This window comes from Gorilla gorilla, chromosome 16 (assembly GCF_029281585.2).
Source record: "Gorilla gorilla gorilla isolate KB3781 chromosome 16, NHGRI_mGorGor1-v2.1_pri, whole genome shotgun sequence".
In the NCBI taxonomy this organism is placed as follows: domain Eukaryota; kingdom Metazoa; phylum Chordata; class Mammalia; order Primates; family Hominidae; genus Gorilla; species Gorilla gorilla.
Window position 1 is genome coordinate 46,204,482 of NC_073240.2, and position 19,515 is coordinate 46,223,996.

Genomic DNA, 19,515 nt, shown 5'->3' on the forward strand with positions numbered 1-19,515 from the left:
TGATTTCATACATATCTCATTTGATTACCAGCAGTCTACAGAGATAAAGTCTCTATGTAACCTAGCAAATTACTTCTGGCTGTCACAGAACGTGGGGTAGGTAAACACAGGATGAATCCTGAGAGCACCAAAGCACAGCACAGAAGAGCACCCACCACAAGCCATTCATTCCTAGATAGATTCTGAGAAGTAGGATGCTGGGTTTTTTTATGTATCACCAGGGATGTAATGTGGGGCCACATCTTTGTTTCCCAAGATGATCTCACCATACATTTCCCAAAAGCATTGTATTTGATCATCTTCATATCTTCACATTCACCAAATGTACTTCATGTTCCTTTGCAGTAAGCATATTTTGTATGCCTGCCTAGCCTTTACTATGTATCAGATCCACTTCAAAGTAGCCACTCTGTTGAGCCCTGGAAGATACTTGTATTGCTGTTTTCTTGTTTTTCAAATACAATTCGAAAATTTAAAATACAATTAGGGGATCAGTAGAAAACAGCTATATGGTGATGACATAGAACAATCTCTAGCCAAGTAATGGGAAATATGTCTCAGAGAGGTCACTGGCTTATTACTATTAATTAAAATAATAATTAACATTGACCACTTAATATGTGCCTGGCAGTAGCCAAGTGCATTACATGAATTTAGTTATCATGATATTGTGGTACTCCCAGCATGTAGCAAATGGTAGGAGCTCAAGAAATATTTGTTGGATAAATGAACCTATGAGGTAGGTATTAGTTTTATTTCCATTTTACAAATGATTAAAATCAGGTGTAAAATTTTAAAGCCTTGTCTAAGGTCACATAACTATTAATTGGTGGGTGTGGTTTGCAAAGCCAGATTTGGTTATAGCGTAGCATAGTGTAGTGGTTCAGAGTGGAAACTTTGGAGCCAGCCAAGCCACTTAGTTTTGAATCCTAGCTCTGCCACTTACTAGCTGTGTGAACTTGGGAAAGCTACTTAACATTTTGCGCCTCGGTTCTCTCAACTATAAATTAAAAAAAAAAAAAATAGTTCCAACCTCCCAAGGTTATTGGGAGGATTAAATGAGATCATACTGTAAACACTTACAACTGTACCTGGTACTCTATCTGTGTAGCTATTACTGTTTATTGGAGCCTTACATTACATGCCAATAGAGCTTTTACCCTTCAAAAGAAATTTCTATAAATTATCTCATAACATCCTGATAGGTGATAATAATTACAATGAACATCATACACGTTGAGTATCCCTTATCTGAAGTGCTTGGGACCAGAAGTGTTTTGGACTTTGGATTTTTTTGAATTTTGGAATATTTGCATTATACTTACTGATTCAATATCTGAATTCAGAAATCCAAAATCTGAAATGCTGTAATGAGCATTTCCTTTGAGCATCATGTCAGCACTCAAAAAGTTTTTGATGCTGAGCATTTTGCATTTTGGATTTCTGGATTAGGAATGCTCAACCTGTAGTATGTCACTTAATCTCACAATAATCTATTTCAAAGATTTTAAGAATCAGGCTCAGAAAGGTTAAATGAATTGCTCAAGACCATACAGCAAGCCAGTAGCAACGCTAGCCCCTGCTGGAAGAAGGCAGAATGAAAGATCAAAGATGACTAACACATAGCATCAACTCTTACAATCAGGAGGGAGTAGAGCAGAGGTCCCCAACCCTTGAGCAACAGACCGCTGCCAGTCCACAACCTGTTAGGAACCAAGCCACACAGCAGGAGGCGAGCAGGACTGAGCGAGCATTACCACCTGAGCTCCACCTCCTGTCAGATCAGCAGCATTAGATCATCATAGGAGTGCGAACCTTACTATATACTGTGAACTGGCATGCAGAGGATCTAGGTTGTGCGTTCCTTATGAGAATTTAATGCCTATCTGATGATCTGAGGTGGAACAGTTTCATCCTGAAATCATCCTCCTGCCACACCCCATCTGTGCAAAAATTGTCTTCCACAAAATCGGTCTCTGGTGCCAAAAAGGTTGGGGACTGCTGAAGTAGAGGAAAGACAGACAGGAAAACAACTAACTCAAGGCAGAATTAAGCCAAGTGCTAAAAAGGTGGGAAGGTTACACGTTGAGGAAAACCAGAGGAAGAATTGTTGAATTCTATCTGGGTGTAGTGTGTTTGCCAAAACTTCATTCCAAAGGCACCAGGTGGGTCAGGCACTATTTCATGGTTCTGAAACATACTGAGTTCACTCAAAGTCAGAAAAGTTTGCAGGTCTATAAAGAAGTGGGACAAAGAAAATTCTGAAAAATGCCTAGGCATTCATGGCTACTCCCACATATTTTAGGGTGTGGGAGGGAAACAGTGACCTTCATTTCAATGGACAAATGAAACATTCAGTACCAAGGATGGGGTGAATAATGTAATTATTCTAAACAAAGTTCCCTATCTGCTCAGTCTGAGAGGATTCAGAAGACGTATCTTCATCCTTTTGTCTTCAGTTTTGCTATTTTGGAACCCAGCAGATCATTTCTTTTGGAGTCAGCCCTCTCATTCCAAGGCTAAAAGGTCATGAGATCTCTCTCTCCCCTGTCTCTCAGGGCTTGCATTGTTTTGGCAAGATCTTGTCCATCAGTGAGAAATAATGGTGCAGCAAACAGATATTTCTGTCTCCTCTGTCTGATTTTAGTGCCTTAGAAAGAAGAAATCAAGACTTCATCCCATTTTTTGGATGGGGTGTAGCAAAGCACTAGAGGAAACTTTGATGAAATGGATACCTGAAAATTAATATGAATAAGCCATTTGCAGACAATCTCTATCCTATCTGTAGGCTGGCCTTGTTTCTGGCTCAGTCCCCAAGACCAGGTCATATTTAATATTAGGTCAACTACTAGACAAGTCTGAGTGTTCTAAAGATCTAAGAGTTATTATAGCAGGCTAAAATTCTCAACTCTAATATACCTTAGGTATAAAACCCAAACCAATTTTTTTTAGATTTTTCAAGCTCATTCTCCTAGATTCAAATAAAAATTAAGTGGATTTCTAGTATTTGAGTAAACAGACAGATTTAACTATTAAACACCTAGCATTTTGCTCAACACTGGGATGGGGAGCAAAAATTATAAAAGATTAGAAAAAAGAGTTACAAATTCCCAAATCACTTAAAGATCTCACTGGAAAAATAATACAAAGTCACTTTAAACAATTGTCTAGCAATACAAACAGAATGCAACTAGATGCATAAATGTATGGACAGTGCTACAGGACCTCAGATTAAGACAAGAGCAATTTGAACTAAAGATGTGAAATACATCTTCCTGGAGGGAAGTTAAATTTGCATTAAGGATTTATAAATGAACGTCCTGGAGTAAAGCGTTTACTTGGAGGAGAGAATACCATTAACTCTGCCCTGTCCACCATTGTACTATAGTGCTCTGGATGTCATTCCCTCCCATTTACTGCACATTTCCTGGTACAGAATGAATAAAAAAAATGGCATTCAAGGCTTTCCACGACTAAGTCCCATTTTACCAATCCAGCCTTGCTGCTACTCATTCATTCATTCAACATATCTTGATTTTACACTTAAATCCTTTAGGTACTGTGGTAAGTACAGAGCACCTGGAGAAGAGCAAGACTCATTTTCTGTCCTTAAAGGGTTTAGAAAGACAAGGATACCACAACTAAAACACAATACGATAACTGCTCTAAGAGGTACGCACAGGGTATCAAGGAAACTCAGAGCAGGAATACTTATCTTGGAGGAGGGAAAGCGATCGAGGAAAGTTGATAAACTTGCCTTGAAGTTGCTATGAATAAACCATTTCTGGACAGTATCTTCCTTGTTCCTGGAGCCTGGTCTTCTCTCTGGCTCAGTCCCCAAGATCTGATCTTACACAATACTGGGTCAATGCTTAGACAAGTTTGAAAGCTCTATAATTCATTTAGATAAACTAAATTCTCAGATTTAATATAACTCAGATATAGTCCTCAAACCAGTCAAAGTATAAGAGATTTTTCTTGGCTGGTTTAATATAGTTACAATTTAGGGAGAGATTGGAGGGATGGTGTTTAATTAGGACATTTTCGCAATGATCCAATAAAAGTAATAAAAATTCCTATTGATGGTAGAAATAGAAAAGAGTAGATGAATGTTTAGATAAGCTGGCAGCACACAGTTTCCAAAGGTATGGTATAGTCAGTCTTAAGATACAGTATTTGGGCTGGGCACAGTGGCTCACACCTGTAATCCCAATACTTTGGGAGGCTGAGGTGGGCGGATCATGAGGTCAGGAGATCGAGACCATCCTGGCCAACATGGAGAAACCCCGTTCCTACTAAAAATACAAAAATTAGCTGGGCGTGGCAGCATTGTGCCTGTAATCCCAGCTACTCGGGAGGCTGAGGCAGGAGAATCACTTGAACCCAGGAGGCAGAGGTTGTAGTGAGCCGAGATCACGCCACTGCACTCCAGCCTGGGCAACAGGGTGAGACTCCGTCTCAAAAAAAAAAAAAAAAAAAGCCAAAAGTATGGTAAAGATAATACTGACCTTCTGTTAATTTCTTAAACACAAAAAGCATATTCCAATCTCAGGGCATTGGCACAGGCTTTTCCCTCTTCCCTTTCCTCTTCCAATTCTTCTGCTTGGTTTCTACTTATCCTTCACGTCTCAGCTGGAATGTCACTTCCTCAGAGACCTTCTCTCCTTTCCTGTTGTGAAATAAGAAATATATATATGGTCTCTGCCTCTAGTCTCTGGCCTAGAGCTCCCAACACCCTTGTAATTTCCTGAGTTACAGGGGTGCTAGGAGAATCTTTGGTTCTAATGTTTGGTCTTCACTCTCGTTCCTGACATGGAGCTCTTAAATCCCGTGGACTTTCCTGAGTGATAGGAGCAGTCTTTTGTTCTACCAAGGCAATTCTTGCCCGGCTCCTAGATGAGGGCTGGTCACCGGAAAGCCCAACCATGATCATAAACTTGGAGCTTTCAGCCCCTACCTCCATTCTCCAGAGAGGGACGGAGGCTGGAAATTGAGTTAATAATTGATCATGCCTACGTGATGAAGGCCCCATAAAAATCCCTTAACTATGGGGTTCAGAGAGCTTCCAGGTTGGCAAACACACATGCATGTGCCTGGAATGTGGTACATACCAACTCCATGGGGACAGAAGCTTCTGTACTCAGGACCCTTCCAGATCTCACCCTTTGTATCCCCTGGCTGTTCATCTGTATCCTTATTACATCCTTTATTAATAAGCCAGTAAATGTAAGTAATGTGTTTTCCTGAGTTCCATGAGCCATCCTAGTAAATAGAACCTAAGAAGGGGGTCATGGGAAGCCCAATTTACAGACCGTCCCTGGTCAGAAGCACAAGTCACAATCTGGAACTTGTGATTGGCATCTGAAGCGGGGGGCAGTCTTGAGGGACTGGGCCCTGAACCTGTGGAGTCTGATGCTATCTCCAGGTAGATAGTCTCAGCATTGAATTGAATTAGAGGACACCCAGGTGGTATCTGTGGGAGAATTTGCTTGATATGTGGGGAACTCCCCAACCAACACCTGGTGTCAGAAGTGCTGTGTTGAGTGGCTGAGTGGTGTATGAGAGTAGGAAAAACAATTTGTTTTGTTTTTCCTATCCTTAATACCTGTTTAAAGTAGCCCTTTTCCGTTTATTTCTTTCAAAGCAATTTTCATCACCTTTAATTATCAGATTTATTCACTTGTTTACTTCTTCAATGTTTGACTTCCCAGTAGACTATAAGCTTCATGAAGGCAAGGATTACAGTGTTTTTATTGTTGTTGTTTGCCACCAAATACTCAGCCTCTGGTATAGTAACTAGCAAGAAGTAGGTGTTCAATAAATATTTGTTTTAATAAATATATAATTATTATGTTTGTAAGTTGAAAAGTGTGAACCAACATCATAGGGAAAAATTACCTTAACATTAACTTCTAAAAAATGATCAATCAAGCAATTTCCTGAAAATGTGCAAGAACGGACTTTCAGAATGATGTTCTATGAACTACAGTCTGCAGGTCATTTGAAATCCAGCAAATATTTTCATCCTCCTTCTTCTGATTCTATAACTTATTCTATATCTAGAATTACTCTAAAGACTAATTCTAACCTGGCTACAAGATAAAAAGTAAAGATGGAAGATTCTAAAGAACAATTTTAACAATGTCCCATTTAGGGGGATTTTCATTACATACTTTATGAACACAGGTTCTGCATATTAGCTATCCATGGAAATAAGTCACTTACTACATCTACATGAGCATGTTGAGATGAAAGTGTTTGCAAATCATGCTTTTTCAAGGGTGGCTAAACAAATCTCTATTCATCTATTACAACTCATAGTCATTGCTAATGTTCAAATATATTAGGGTGAACATAACACAAAAATGGAAATGCCGGAAAGATTAACATTATTTAATCTACAGATGACTCATGCTACTGGTTTAACCATTTTCTTTAGATTTTTTTCATATACAGGAATATATTTTTATATACATATATAATATGCTGAAGGGACAAAAATATTGCATGATCATTATCCTAAAGAAACAGATTCCAATTATTTCTTTTGAATTATAGACTTACAGTTAATTAAGAATTTTTATAGTTAATTAAAAATTAGACAGATTGTAACCTTGAATGTAACAAAGGACATAAAGAGAAACCATTTGTTACATGTACCTTTTCGGGAAAATCTCACAAAAGATTTTGTTTGGCAAAGCTATTTGAAACAATTTAAAGCTAGAAATGTTTCTAGGCTATAGCAAGATGAATTCCATCGCTTTGGATTTTGACCTACCACTAAATTTTGGATTTAGGAACAGTCTCATTTTTATACTTAACACAAAAATTAAATTTTAACTTAGAAACTGAGTTTTACACAGCTTGAGGCTTGTGAAAAATTATGTGAAAATAAGTCAGTTACTGCTAGGGTCTCAGTGTTTGTGTCCTCCACAAAATTCATTTGTTGAAATTTTAACCCTTGAGATGATGGTAGTAGGAGTCAGGGCCTTTTGGGAGGTGATTAGGTCACGAGAGTGGAGCCCTCATGAATGGGATTAGTGTGCTTATAAAAGAAACATGAGGGAGCTAGCTAGTCCCTTCCACCATGTGCAGGTACAATGAGCTGTCTCTAGACAGGGGGCCCTTACCAGTCATGGAATCTGCCAGTGCCTTGTCTTTGACTTCCCAGCCTCCAGAACTGTAAAAAATAAATTGCTGTCATTTGTAAGCTACCTCGTTCGTCGTATTTTGTTACAGCAGCCTGAACAGACTAAGCCAGATAATATATAGAGACAACAGATGGCTTCATACACCCAGGTGTGAATCCTGGGAAAATTGAGTGGAAACCACAGTTGAGAACACCAATGTCCTAACAATCCTGTAGCCTTCGGGCTTAGTTGGTTCTGGACTCCCTCTAGTGGTTCAATTCTAGTGCTTTAATTGATGTTCTTCAATTCATAGAATTAACAAATTTCTGGTCAGATTAAAAACAACTAAGCAAAAGAGCCACACAACTCCCATTAGAATGGTTTACCACAAGGAGGCCAGGTGCAGTGGCTCATGCCTGTAATCTCAGCACTTTGGGAGGCTGAGGCAGGTGGATCACTTGAGGCCTGGAGTTCGAGACCAGCCTGGCCAACAGGGTAAAACCCTATCTCTACTAAAAATCCAAAAGTTAGCCAGGCGTGGTGGTAGGCACCTGTAATCCCAGCTACTTGGGAGCCTGAGGCAGGAGAATTGCTTGAACTTGGGAAACAGATGTTGCAGTGAGCTGAGATCCTGCCATTGCACTCAAGACTGGGTGACAGAGCAAGACTGTCTAAAAAATAAATAAAATTTTAAAAATAAAAAGAATGGTTTATCACAAGGAGATTATGTCATTGAATGGCATGATAAATATGGATGTTCAGATGGCTGAAATCATAGTGTTGCAAATGGTTAGACCTAAAGGGACAGAATGGATTTTACTGGATGATTGGGAAAGACATTTATAGTTTTGCTCAGAGTGAGTGGATAAGAGCTGAAGGCCCAGTAACAGAATTCCTTGTTGCTTTTGTTTGCAACCTATGGTAAAGACTGGATCTTTTAGAGAAAGAGTGAAGTGAAATAATATTTCCTGTGCATATAGATTCTATAAGGTCAGAGGGTTCTTGTTTGACCTTGTATAAAATCAACCTCTTAGACCAACCAAAAGCAACCTGTAGTTTCCTTCTCATCATATTCCTAATAGCATAGTTTGTGCCTCTGTTTTAAACCAATTCAGAAAACTTTGAGGCCGATTTAACTTTATTGGCTACCTATTTTGGCTTTGGTTATTCCACTCCATTAAACCTTTACTTCTTGGCCATTTCTGCACTGTAAATATAAGTAAATCTACTAACTCTTTTACATGAGATCCCTTTACATATTTAAGACAGTTATCATGTCCTCAGTAAGTCTTCTTTCCCTCTCCCAGATCCTTAAAGCTTCTTGGAACTGAATAGAAGGAACTCGATGAGGTACAGGCTTCTGATAAAATAACTTGATAGGCATGTAATTCACACCTTTAGGGGTCGGTAAAAACGATGGCTTTTTTTTTATTTCAAAAAATGCAAAGCTGTTATTTAAAAGTCCCAAAACCAAAAAGAACTGAAGCCAATGGGATTAAGAGGAAAAAAGAAAACAGGAAGTAATGGGTGACTTACCCATTTCAAGACCTCCTCCTGCTATTTTCTGATCCCTAAATTGTTCCAGAATCGATTTAAGCAGAAAAGTACAGCTGAGACCAGGTAAGTTACTGTCAAGTCAAGAAGTCTGTCATGTCTGCCATGAAGTTTGGACAGAATGAGATCAGGAACTGGCATGTGTCTTAAGATCCCAGATCTGACAGTACTTCCCATTGATAAGATATTACTACACAGTCTGTAATTGATTATTTGCATAGATAGAAAAAAAAAAACTTCCCAGCAACTTAAGCACTCTAAAATATCAGTTTTGTCAACTCACAAATTTGGGTTGCAGTGAAAGTGGGGAAAATAGAGGTAGGAAGATGTAAGTCAAATAAAAACAAGGTATATCTTCTTGTCTTTGAATATCTGTAGTTCTTTTTTAACGGCAATTAAGAGGGATAGAAAATGTATTCCAGCTGATAAAAAGGAATTCCCTGTGCGAAAGGGAAAGGCAGAAAGCAGCTGGAAAAAAAATAGGCAGTTGTCTTAATAATGTAGATAGGTATCGCCTCTAATACAGGACTTAATACTGTTGTGTCCCAATTAGACAGTAAGCATTGATCGCATGAACTTTAGTGATTAACTTGTTGCCAAAGAATATTCAAAAGAATATCAGAAATCAGAACAAATGTACTGTTGGTGTGCTACAAATCCATCAGGTAGCCTAGTTTTCCTTCTTTCCCCTCTACAAGGGATTTTAAGTGCCACCGTGTGCTTCCCTCTTACTATGCTGGTACTTTCCCATAGGAAGGGTTGTGCCTGGACCTCCCAGATTGCAACCCCGATTATCGAAGGTCCCAAGGCTGTATTCTCAGCTACGCCAAGTCACCTGAGACATTTGCACCAGAGCACCCAAAATTCTGTGCCCATGGGGATAGTTGGAGTTTCTTCACAAAATAGCAGTCTCCAGGTTGCTATTCCAACGGCGGTAGTACTGATGCTCCAGTTCGAAGGCCAGGAAAACAGAATGTAAAGCCGGTGACTTCCAAGATATATGTAACCACCAAAGTACATGCTTAATGACCTAGTGAAGTGAGCTTAAGCCGCCTCCCAGACACCTGTAACGAAGACCGTCTCGGGAAAGCTCTGGGGTAGGCAACTCGATTTCACGAAAGCAGACACCAACGCTCTACCCAGAGGCCCGGGCGTCGTCTAACGTTTCCATTGGCCCTTTCGGCCTTCACTCAGCTGCTAGCAACGCAGTCTTCCCTAGCGCATGCGCGCAATCTGCTTCCGGCCTGCGAGCTCGGTGTTCCGCTTTTTGTGGGCCGGGTGGGTTTCCTAATCTGGTTTCGTCTGCCTGGTTCATCTGTGTGCAATGGCTCCGGACTCGGATCCCTTCTCTGAAGGGCCGCTCTTAAAGCTGCTACCCTTAGACGCTAGAGACCGGGGCACCCAGCGCTGCCGCCTGGGCCCGGCCGCCCTCCACGCCCTGGGCGCGCGCTTGGGCTCGGCAGTGAAGATCTCGCTACCCGACGGCGGCTCCTGCCTCTGCACTGCCTGGCCTCGGCGGGACGGAACGGACGGCTTTGTGCAGCTGGACCCGCTGTGCGCGAGCCCCGGGGCGGCGGTCGGGGCGTCGAGATCCCGCAGGAGTCTCAGCCTGAATCGCCTCCTCCTAGTGCCCTGTCCGCCCCTGCGGCGCGTCGCCGTGTGGCCGGTGTTGCGAGAGCAGGCAGGCGCGCCCGGTGCCCGGAATACAGCCGCGGTGCTGGAGGCGGCGCAGGAGCTGCTGAGAAACCGACCGATCTCCCTGGGCCACGTGGTGGTTGCTCCGCCAGGCACTCCTGGCCCGGTGGCTGCCTTGCACATCGTCGGCGGGACGCCCAGTCCCGATCCCGCTGGGCTGGTCACCCCTCGTACCCGCGTCAGCCTTGGCGGGGAGCCTCCGTCGGAAGCCCAGCCGCAGCCCGAGGTGCCCCTGGGAGGTCTTTCGGAGGCGGCCGACTCGCTGCGGGAGCTCCTCCGCCTCCCGCTCCGCTATCCCCGCGCCCTGGCCGCGCTGGGCTTAGCGGTGCCTCGCGGGGTGCTCCTGGCGGGTCCCCCCGGAGTGGGCAAGACCCAGCTGGTGCGGGCCGTGGCGCGCGAGGCGGGCGCGGAGCTGCTGGCAGTCAGCGCCCCGGCGCTGCAGGGTTCCCGGCCTGGGGAGACCGAGGAGAACGTGCGGCGGGTCTTCCAGCGCGCCCGGGAACTGGCCAGCCGCGGACCCAGCCTCCTCTTCCTGGACGAGATGGACGCCTTGTGTCCGCGGCGGGGCGGTCGAGCACCCGAGAGCCGCGTAGTGGCCCAGGTGTTGACGCTGCTGGACGGCGCCAGTGGGGACCGCGAGGTCGTGGTTGTGGGAGCCACTAACCAGCCGGACGCTCTAGACCCAGCGCTGCGTAGACCCGGGAGATTTGACCGAGAGGTGAATGGGCTTGGCGGGTTTGCCCACTGTCGGTGGAACCTCGGCCGCTTCTGGCGCCAGTTGGCTGCCCCGGAGGCGTTTGCCTCTTAGGTTTGAGCATCGGTGAGGTTGGAGTGGGGCTCTTTGCAATGCAGAGAACACGTTCTCTGCCCATATATGATCTATGAGTCAGGACCTGTATTTTCCCAGAGTCAAATTGTGAGGACCTGTGAGTCAGGATCTGAGAGTCAGGACCTGTTTCCCCTAGTCTAATTGTTTTGGGAAGCGAGGTGTCCATTACAGATTAATTTTGTTGTGCAGGTCCTATAATCAGTAATGTTAATTCTTAAGAGAATTTTGGTCACCTACAAGCGTGTTAAACTCATTTTTTGCAATGAGAATTTAAAGAAGAAGGATAGCCTCAAGAAGTAAGTGTGTTGAAATAAAAAGGGAGAAGGTGGGGAAGAACTAAATGGAAGCAGGCATTAACTCTTCTGGATTTATTCATTCCTTGTCATAACACCAGCATCCTATTCCACAATTGAGGAGATACCCACAACTGCTCCCTGAGTTGTCAGGGAGGTTGAATATTCAGAGCTGTCCTATTTTAAGCTTTGGTCCTAAATTGACTTGAATTCTAAAGAATAGTTTGAAATTTAGTGACTGATATTTCTATTTTGTGATAGGATTCAAAAGAGAAATGATAATTACACACTTTCAGCTTAGTTAGTTCAGGACTTGAGTGGATTTCTTCCTTGCACTATCTAGTACCTGTGTCCTCAATGGCAGGGACCTAGCTATCTATACCTGGCTTCTAGAACTTTGTGTGTTCTTAAGAATAATAAAAACTTGTTAAATGACATAGAATTTTCATTGTGCAACTTTCTAGCCAGTGTTACCCCTCTGGAATATTAGGATTTTTGTATATTCAGAATCTAAAGTATACGTAAACTGCACAGTACTAGTTCCAAAATGGTTCACTAAATTGTCGTACATGTTTGTCAGGATAAAAAACATATTATTATTTTGGCCGGGCGCGGTGGCTCACGCCTGCAATCTCAGCACTTTGGGAGGCTGAGGTGGGTGGATCACCTGAGGTCAGAAGTTCGAGACCAGCCTGGCCAAGATGGTGAAACCCCGTCTCTGCTAAAAATACAAAAAATAAGCCGGGCATGGTGGCACATGCCTGTAGTTCCAGCTACTCTGGAGGCTGAGGCACCAGAATCACTTGAACCAGGAGGTGGAGGTTGCAGTGAGCTGAGATGGTGCCCCCTGCACTCCAGACTGGGCAGCAGAGTGAAACTGTGTCTCAAAAAAAAAACAAAACATATATATATTATATATAATATAATATAATATATATAATATTATATATTATATAATATATATAATATATAATATATAATATATATATTATATATAATATATATTATATATATATATTATATATATTATATATATTATATATATAATATATATATTATATATATTATATATATAATATATATAATATATATTATATATAATATATATTTTATATATTATATATTATATATATTATATATTATATATTATATATATTATATATATTATATAATATATATTATATATTATATATAATATATATTATATATAATATATATTATATATATTATATATATAATATATATATTATATATTATATATATTATATATAATATATTATATATAATATATATTATATATATTATATAATATATATTATATATATGTATACACATATATAAAATTTTTTTTGGAAGTAATTCTTTTTTAATTGATCTATTTTTATTGATACATAATTGTGCATGTTTTGGGGTACATGTGATATTTTGGTACATGCATACAATTTGTAATTATCAAATCAGGGTGCTTAGGATATCCATCACCTCAAACATTTATCATTTCTTATCTGAGTGTTGGGAATATTTCAGATTCTCTCTAGTAGCTATTTTGAAATATACGAGAAATTATTGTTAACTATAGTCACCCTACTACGCTATCAAACATTACACGTATTCCTTCTACCTAACTGTATGTTTGTACCCATGAGCCAACCTCTCTTCATCCCCTCACCCCCAACCCTTCCCAGTGTCTGGTTGCTATCATTCTGCTGTCTACCTCCATCCATGAGATCAACTTTAAAAATAATATATTTTAAACTTTATACTTCTTCTTCTTTTTTTTTTTTTTTTTTTTTGCTTTGCATATAGGTGGTCATTGGGACTCCCACACTTAAACAAAGAAAGGAAATTCTGCAAGTGATTACCTCAAAGATGCCCATCTCCAGTCATGTTGATTTGGGCCTTCTTGCAGAAATGACAGTTGGCTATGTTGGTGCCGACCTGACAGCACTCTGTAGGGAGGCTGCCATGCATGCCCTCCTTCATAGTGAGAAGGTAAGAAGTGTTAATTTATGAACATCTATGTTAATCTATTATTGTAACAGATTAATTTGGGGGTTAAAAAAAAGTGGTGAGTACATTTTCCTTAGAACATTTGATAGCTTCCACAGCTGTTGCTTATACATTTTACATCTCAACTCTATATAAATAGTATATGATTGAGGGTGGGGATAAAGGGCTGAGTCCTCTGGGTCTACTGAGTGAATTTGTTCCCTACTCTTATAGTAACTCCCTAGTGCTGAAGCCCAGAGCAGCCAAGAAATAGTGTGGCCCCAGAAGAATCAAAGAGTTTTTTTAATTTGAATTTTTTTATTTTGAGGCAATTTCAGACTTAGAAGTTACAAAAATAGTACAAAGAGTTTCCATATACCCTTCTCCTAGATTCTCCAAATGTAACATTTGCCACATTTGCTTTATCATTCTCTCTTCATGTGTATTTCCTTATATATATACATATATATAATGAAATATTTGAGCATATACTACATCCATGATGCCCCTTTACCCTCGAAAACGTTAAGTGTATATTTCTGAAAAACAAGGACTTTAACCACAGTACGATGATGAAGCTGAGAAAATTAACACAGACACAATACTTGTACTTAACCTAAATAGGCCTTAATCTAGAATCATACTTCAGGCTTTCTTGTATGAAATCAGAACTTTTTAAGAGTCAGTTATTCTGTAGAATATTCGTCAGTTTGGGTTTGACTAATGTTTCTTCATGATTCAATTCAGGTTTTGCATTTTGGGCAGGAATATAATAGAAATGATCCTGTGTCTTTTTCATTGCATCTGTTAGGCAGCACATGATATGTTTCTGTTCTATCACTGGTGAAGTTAACTTTGATTTCTTGGTTAAGGTGGTGTCTGTGAGATTTCTCCATTGTCAAGATACCGTTTTTCCCTTTGTTATTAATAAGTATCTAGTGGGAGAAATAAGCTTTCCTAACCTAGGAGAAGATTGGGCACTTGGAATTGTATTTAAATTTGTCCTTGATCTGCAGGTCTGTAATTCATGACTATTTCCTAACAATATTTAAGATATTAGATTAAATATAATACTTTTCAACATTGTTGGTTGGAAAATCCAGTATTTTGTATATAATAAATAGTCCTGAATCCTTAAACCCATTCAGGAAAAAACTGATTTCAGCAGGCTAAGGATTCTGAAACAGAGTTTTCAATCTCATTTGTAACATCAAAATTGTCTTTTCATCTTAAATTGCAAAAGAATGATTTATTATCCTAAATTTTGAAAAACCTTTTTACCTAAATAATTTATACCTTGCCTCACTTCCTTTCCTTTATTTCTACAGTTACACCGAAGGTGGGGAGGAGTTATGTGATCTTCTAGTGATCTTTTAAGTCTTCATCTTGTAGGTTTAGACCAAAACTACTTGAAGTTTTAAAGTTCTGTGTGTAAAGATGTGAGAATAGATGTCTTTTGAGGGAGAAAATAAGTAAGCAGGAGATGGGAAGGGAGATTTACATTCAGGATTTCCTCTGCTTTGAAGTTCCAGGTTTGACCATAAGCACCTCTGACTTAGGTGGACCAGTCAGCTGCTGTCGTCCCAGGGTGGAGCCCACTGCTACTTCAGGAGGGGCCTGCTCAGGTGTAGTTACCACAGGTGATGGCTGAGTTCAGAAACAACCCAGGGAAAGTGGAAGGAAGAAAGGCAAAAAGCATGAAGGGACAGACAACTGGGAAGGTACTGGCTCCATCTTTTATTCTTTCCCCCACCAGCTGAGGGGCTGCTGCTACCTCTACCTGTACCAGGGCAGATAAGGGATACCTTACACTTTGTTAAACTTTTTGTGAAGTATTCCTATTAAAGGATTAGAACTGTAGTTTAACACTCAGACACACACAGAGGGGAAAGAATGTATAAGCCCAAAGAATCAAGTAAAATAATGTGTACACACATGATCTTGAACTATAAATGAGATTTTCAAATATTAGTTCGTGTTACCTAAAGATTAGTTAATATTTGGACATCAGACACCTAACATAATATCAGCCAGTTAAAAAGGCTTTTTTTTAAAAGTATATAATAGGGTTATTCATGAGAAATGAAGATAGAAAATTATAAAGAACTGCCTACCTGAAATCTCACTTTCCAGAGATGACAATTGTTAACACTTTTGGGAGAATACTTTACAGAATAGCTCTATACATACAGATTCACTTAACATCAGTTTACAAATAGGAAAAGACAGTTTGTTTTTGAAAACGGGAATTTGTGGACAACTAGATGTTTAGAATTGGATATAAGAGGGCAAATACTTTAATAAATACAGTACAGATATTTTTAATAAAATTTTCAGGACTTTAACAAAAAAAATGTGTTTCACTAGAATGATCAAGGAGAATGTAAAGAGTCTCCAAAATATAACCTGAGAGTGAAGATGACTTTTCTAGGCATAACATAAACCTTAATAGCCAAAAAAGAGATTATTTGCTGAGTTGACCATTTGAGGGTGGCAAAACAATACTATAAAGTAGTCAGACTAGGAAAAATACTTTTAGTCCAATTTCCTTGATAGGGAACGAACAAGTCTTACAAATCAGTAAGAAAAGACCAACAGTCCAAGAGAAAATGGGTGATGGGGTATGAACAGGTAGTTGACAATAAAAGGAATGACAATAAACATGAAAGATCTTCAGCCTTGATTTCTTCTAAAATTATTGTCTTTATTTTGAAATAATTAAAACTTATAGGAAAGTTGCAAGATAGTTACAAAGAACTTCCACTAAACCCTTTATCCAAATTCACCAATTTTTAACTTTTTGCCAAATAAGCTTTATCATTCTCTTTTGCTCTCCTTGCTCCCTCTCCTCTTCTCTCTCTCTCTGTCATCTCCATATATATGTATTTATATGCACATAGTATTTATTTATTTTGGACTATTTGAGAGAATGGGTTGCATATATCATGACACTTTATCCCTTAACATTTTAATGTCTATTTCCTAAGAACAGAAATGTTCCCATATGTCACCACAGTATGGTCATGTATAGTGTTGTGTCCTTAGAGCCTCACATGTAGAGGCACAGAGTGTACATTGGTTCCTCATTGGTGATGCTAACTTTTATCAACTAGTTCAGGCAGTGCGCAGTTTCTCCACTGTGGAACTGCTATTTTTCCCTTTGCCACTAATGAGAAATCTGTGGGGAGACACTTTGAGATATCCTGCTCCTCATCAAACTTTCAGGCTGGGCACAGTGGCTTACACCTGTAGTCCCAGCTGCTCAGGAGGCTGAGATAGAATGATCACTTGAGCCCAGGTGTTCGAGGCTCAATGAGCTGTTGCCTCAATGGCACTGCACTCCAGCCTGGGCAGCAGAGCAAGACCCTGTCTCATAAGTGAATAAACTTTTACTCCCCTCAACATAGCATCCAATTCTTGCTCATAACAGCCTTTACTATCATGATTGCAAGACAGGCGATTTTTTAAATTCCAATATTCCCTCTACTTCATTTTGAATTGAAGAAATTTAGTTAACACAGTAATGAATGAGTACCGGTTCTTCCTGTCATATTGGCAGACATTTAAGAGTTTGGAAATGGGCCAGGTGCGGTGGCTCACACTTATAATCCCAGCACTTTGGGAGGCTGAGATGGGTGGGTCAGTTGAAGTCAGGAGTTCAAGACCAGCCTGGCCAACATGGGGAAACCCCGTCTCTGCTAAAAATACAAAAATTAGCCAGGTGTGGTGGCGCATGCGTGTAAATCCCAGCTACTCGGTAGGCTGAGGCACGAGAATGACTTGAACCCAGGAGGCGGAGGCTGCAGGGAGCCAAGATCACAGCACTGCACTCCAACCTGGGTGACAGAGCGAGACCCCGCCAAAAAAAAGGAAAAAAGAGTTTGGTAATGTCCGTATTGGAGAGGTGTGGAGAGAACACAGCTTCATATTATCGGAGAAGAATAAATTATTGCAGCTTCCTTAGAGGACAATTTGGTAATAGCTGTCAAAATTGTATATGTATGTACTTGTAAATCCAGTAATTCTACTTTGAGGAAATTATTACATAAAATACTTGAACATGAGTTTGAACATGGTGGCTCATGCCTGTAATCCCAGCACTTTGGGAGGCTGAGGTGGGAGGATTGCTCGAGCCCATGAGTTCCAGACCAGCCTGGGCGACATAGGGAGACCGCATCTCTACAAAAAAAAAAAAAAAAAAATTATTTTTAATTAGCCAGGCTGGTGGCACATACCTGTAGTTCTAGCTACTCCGGAGGGTGAGGTGCAAGGATTACTTGAGCCTGGGAGACTGCAGTGAGCTATGATAACATCACTGCATTCCAGCCTGGGTAACAGAGTGAGACCCTGTCTCAAAATAAACAAATACTTGAACATGAGCACAAAGACTTTTTCAGTTGCGGCTTTGTTTTTAATATCTAAAGACTGGGGATGACCTAATGTTTGTCAGAAAGGTGTAGTTCGGGTAAATTCAGTAGTGTATTATGGAATTGTCAAAAAGAATGACGTAGAACTGTATTAGTTGACATGAAAAGATCTCTAAGATAGGTGAAAGAAGAAAAGTACAGGCTGATATAGTATGGTTCCATTTGTGTATCTGTTTAAAAGGATATATGTATGCTTACTATCGTAACGTACTGGAAAAATACACAAACTCTTGACATCTTTCGGGGAAGAATTACTGGCGGGAATTGGCAGGGAGACATTTAATTCTTTGTACTATGTATATAAATTGTTTTTTTTTTTTTTTTTTTTTTTGTTTTGAGACGGAGTCTCGCTGTCGCCCAGGTTGGAGTGCAGTGGCGCGATCTCGGCTCACTGCAGGCTCCGCCCCCCGGGGTTCACGCCATTCTCCTGCCTCAGCCTCCCGAGTAGCTGGGACTACAGGCGCCCGCCACCTCGCCCGGCTAATTTTTTGTATTTTTAGTAGAGACGGGGTTTCACCGTGTTAGCCAGGATGGTCTCGATCTCCTGACCTCGTGATCCACCCGCCTCGGCCTCCCAAAGTGTTGGGATTACAGGCGTGAGCCACCGCGCCCGGCCTATAAATTGTTTTTATAATGATAACAAAATAACTTTACAAATCCAAAAGAAGATTTTAAAAAAACAAATTGTGCTATAAAAAAAGACCAACCTAATTTTTGGTTTGATTTTGCTTTTTTGGGTGTATTTCTTCAGAACCAGGACAATCCTGTGATTGATGAAATAGACTTCCTTGAAGCTTTTAAAAATATTCAGCCCTCATCGTTTCGAAGCGTCATTGGATTAATGGATATCAAGCCTGTTGACTGGGAGGAGATTGGTGGCCTTGAAGATGTAAAACTGAAGTTAAAACAGGTAAGACAGATAATCTACTTAATCCATAGGATATTACAGATTAACATTCTGTGCATTTATGATGACAACATACTGCGCTGAAACTGCTCTTGCTCCTATCACTAATGTGATCCTAACATCTAAATCCAATGATTGCTTTTCAGTCCTTATTTAATTGGACTTCTGTGGATGTCTAAACTGGTTTTTATAATTTCCCACCTCGACCCTCTCTTTGTTTTTGCTTTAAAGAGTTTATAACCTAAGGCTGGGTGTGGTGGCTTATGTCTGTAATCCTAGCACTTTGGGAGACCAAGGGAGGAGGATTGCTTGAGTTCAGGAGTTCAAAACCAGCCTGGGCAACATAGCAAGCCCTTGTCGCTATTTAAAAAAAAAATAAGTTTATAATCTAAGGCTGGGCGCAGTGGCTCATATCTATAATCTCAGCATTTTAGGAGGTTGAGGTGGGTGGATCACCTGAGGTCAGGAGTTCAAGACCAGCCTGGCCAACATGGTGAAACCCCGTCTCTACTAAAAATACAAAAATTAGCTGGGCATGCTGGCAGGTGCCCATAATCCCAGCTACTCGGAAGGCTGAGGCAGGAGAATCACTTGAACCCAGGAGGCAGAGGTTGCAGTGAGCCAAGATCCCACCACTGCACGACAGCCTGGGCAACAGAGAAACCATGTCGGGGGGGAAAAAGTGTATAAC

At 40.6% G+C, this 19,515-nt stretch overlaps 1 protein-coding gene and 1 long non-coding RNA gene across 3 annotated transcripts in view; one reads left to right on the forward strand and one right to left on the reverse strand.

Annotated features, from left to right (window-relative positions):
* The window catches only part of LOC134757243 (uncharacterized), a 22,076-nt gene extending 12,106 nt beyond the window's left edge, over positions 1-9,970 (reverse strand). Inside the window, exons 1-3 of the long non-coding RNA XR_010130980.1 lie at positions 9,520-9,970; positions 7,131-7,180; positions 4,509-4,669 (exon numbers count right to left, since the gene is read on the reverse strand). This is a non-coding gene — a long non-coding RNA (uncharacterized lncRNA). The remainder of the gene's footprint in view (positions 1-4,508; positions 4,670-7,130; positions 7,181-9,519) is intronic.
* AFG2B (AFG2 AAA ATPase homolog B) overlaps positions 9,913-19,515 on the forward strand; it is a 19,797-nt gene continuing 10,194 nt past the window's right edge. The window contains exons 1-3 of one of the 2 annotated variants that reach the window (XM_019011351.3): positions 9,913-11,097; positions 13,308-13,493; positions 18,669-18,827. In XM_019011351.3, coding sequence (XP_018866896.2) covers positions 10,009-11,097; positions 13,308-13,493; positions 18,669-18,827 — 1,434 coding nt within the window. In that variant the 5' untranslated portion in view covers positions 9,913-10,008. The remainder of the gene's footprint in view (positions 11,098-13,307; positions 13,494-18,668; positions 18,828-19,515) is intronic. The other variant, XM_055363611.2, reaches the window with a different exon arrangement.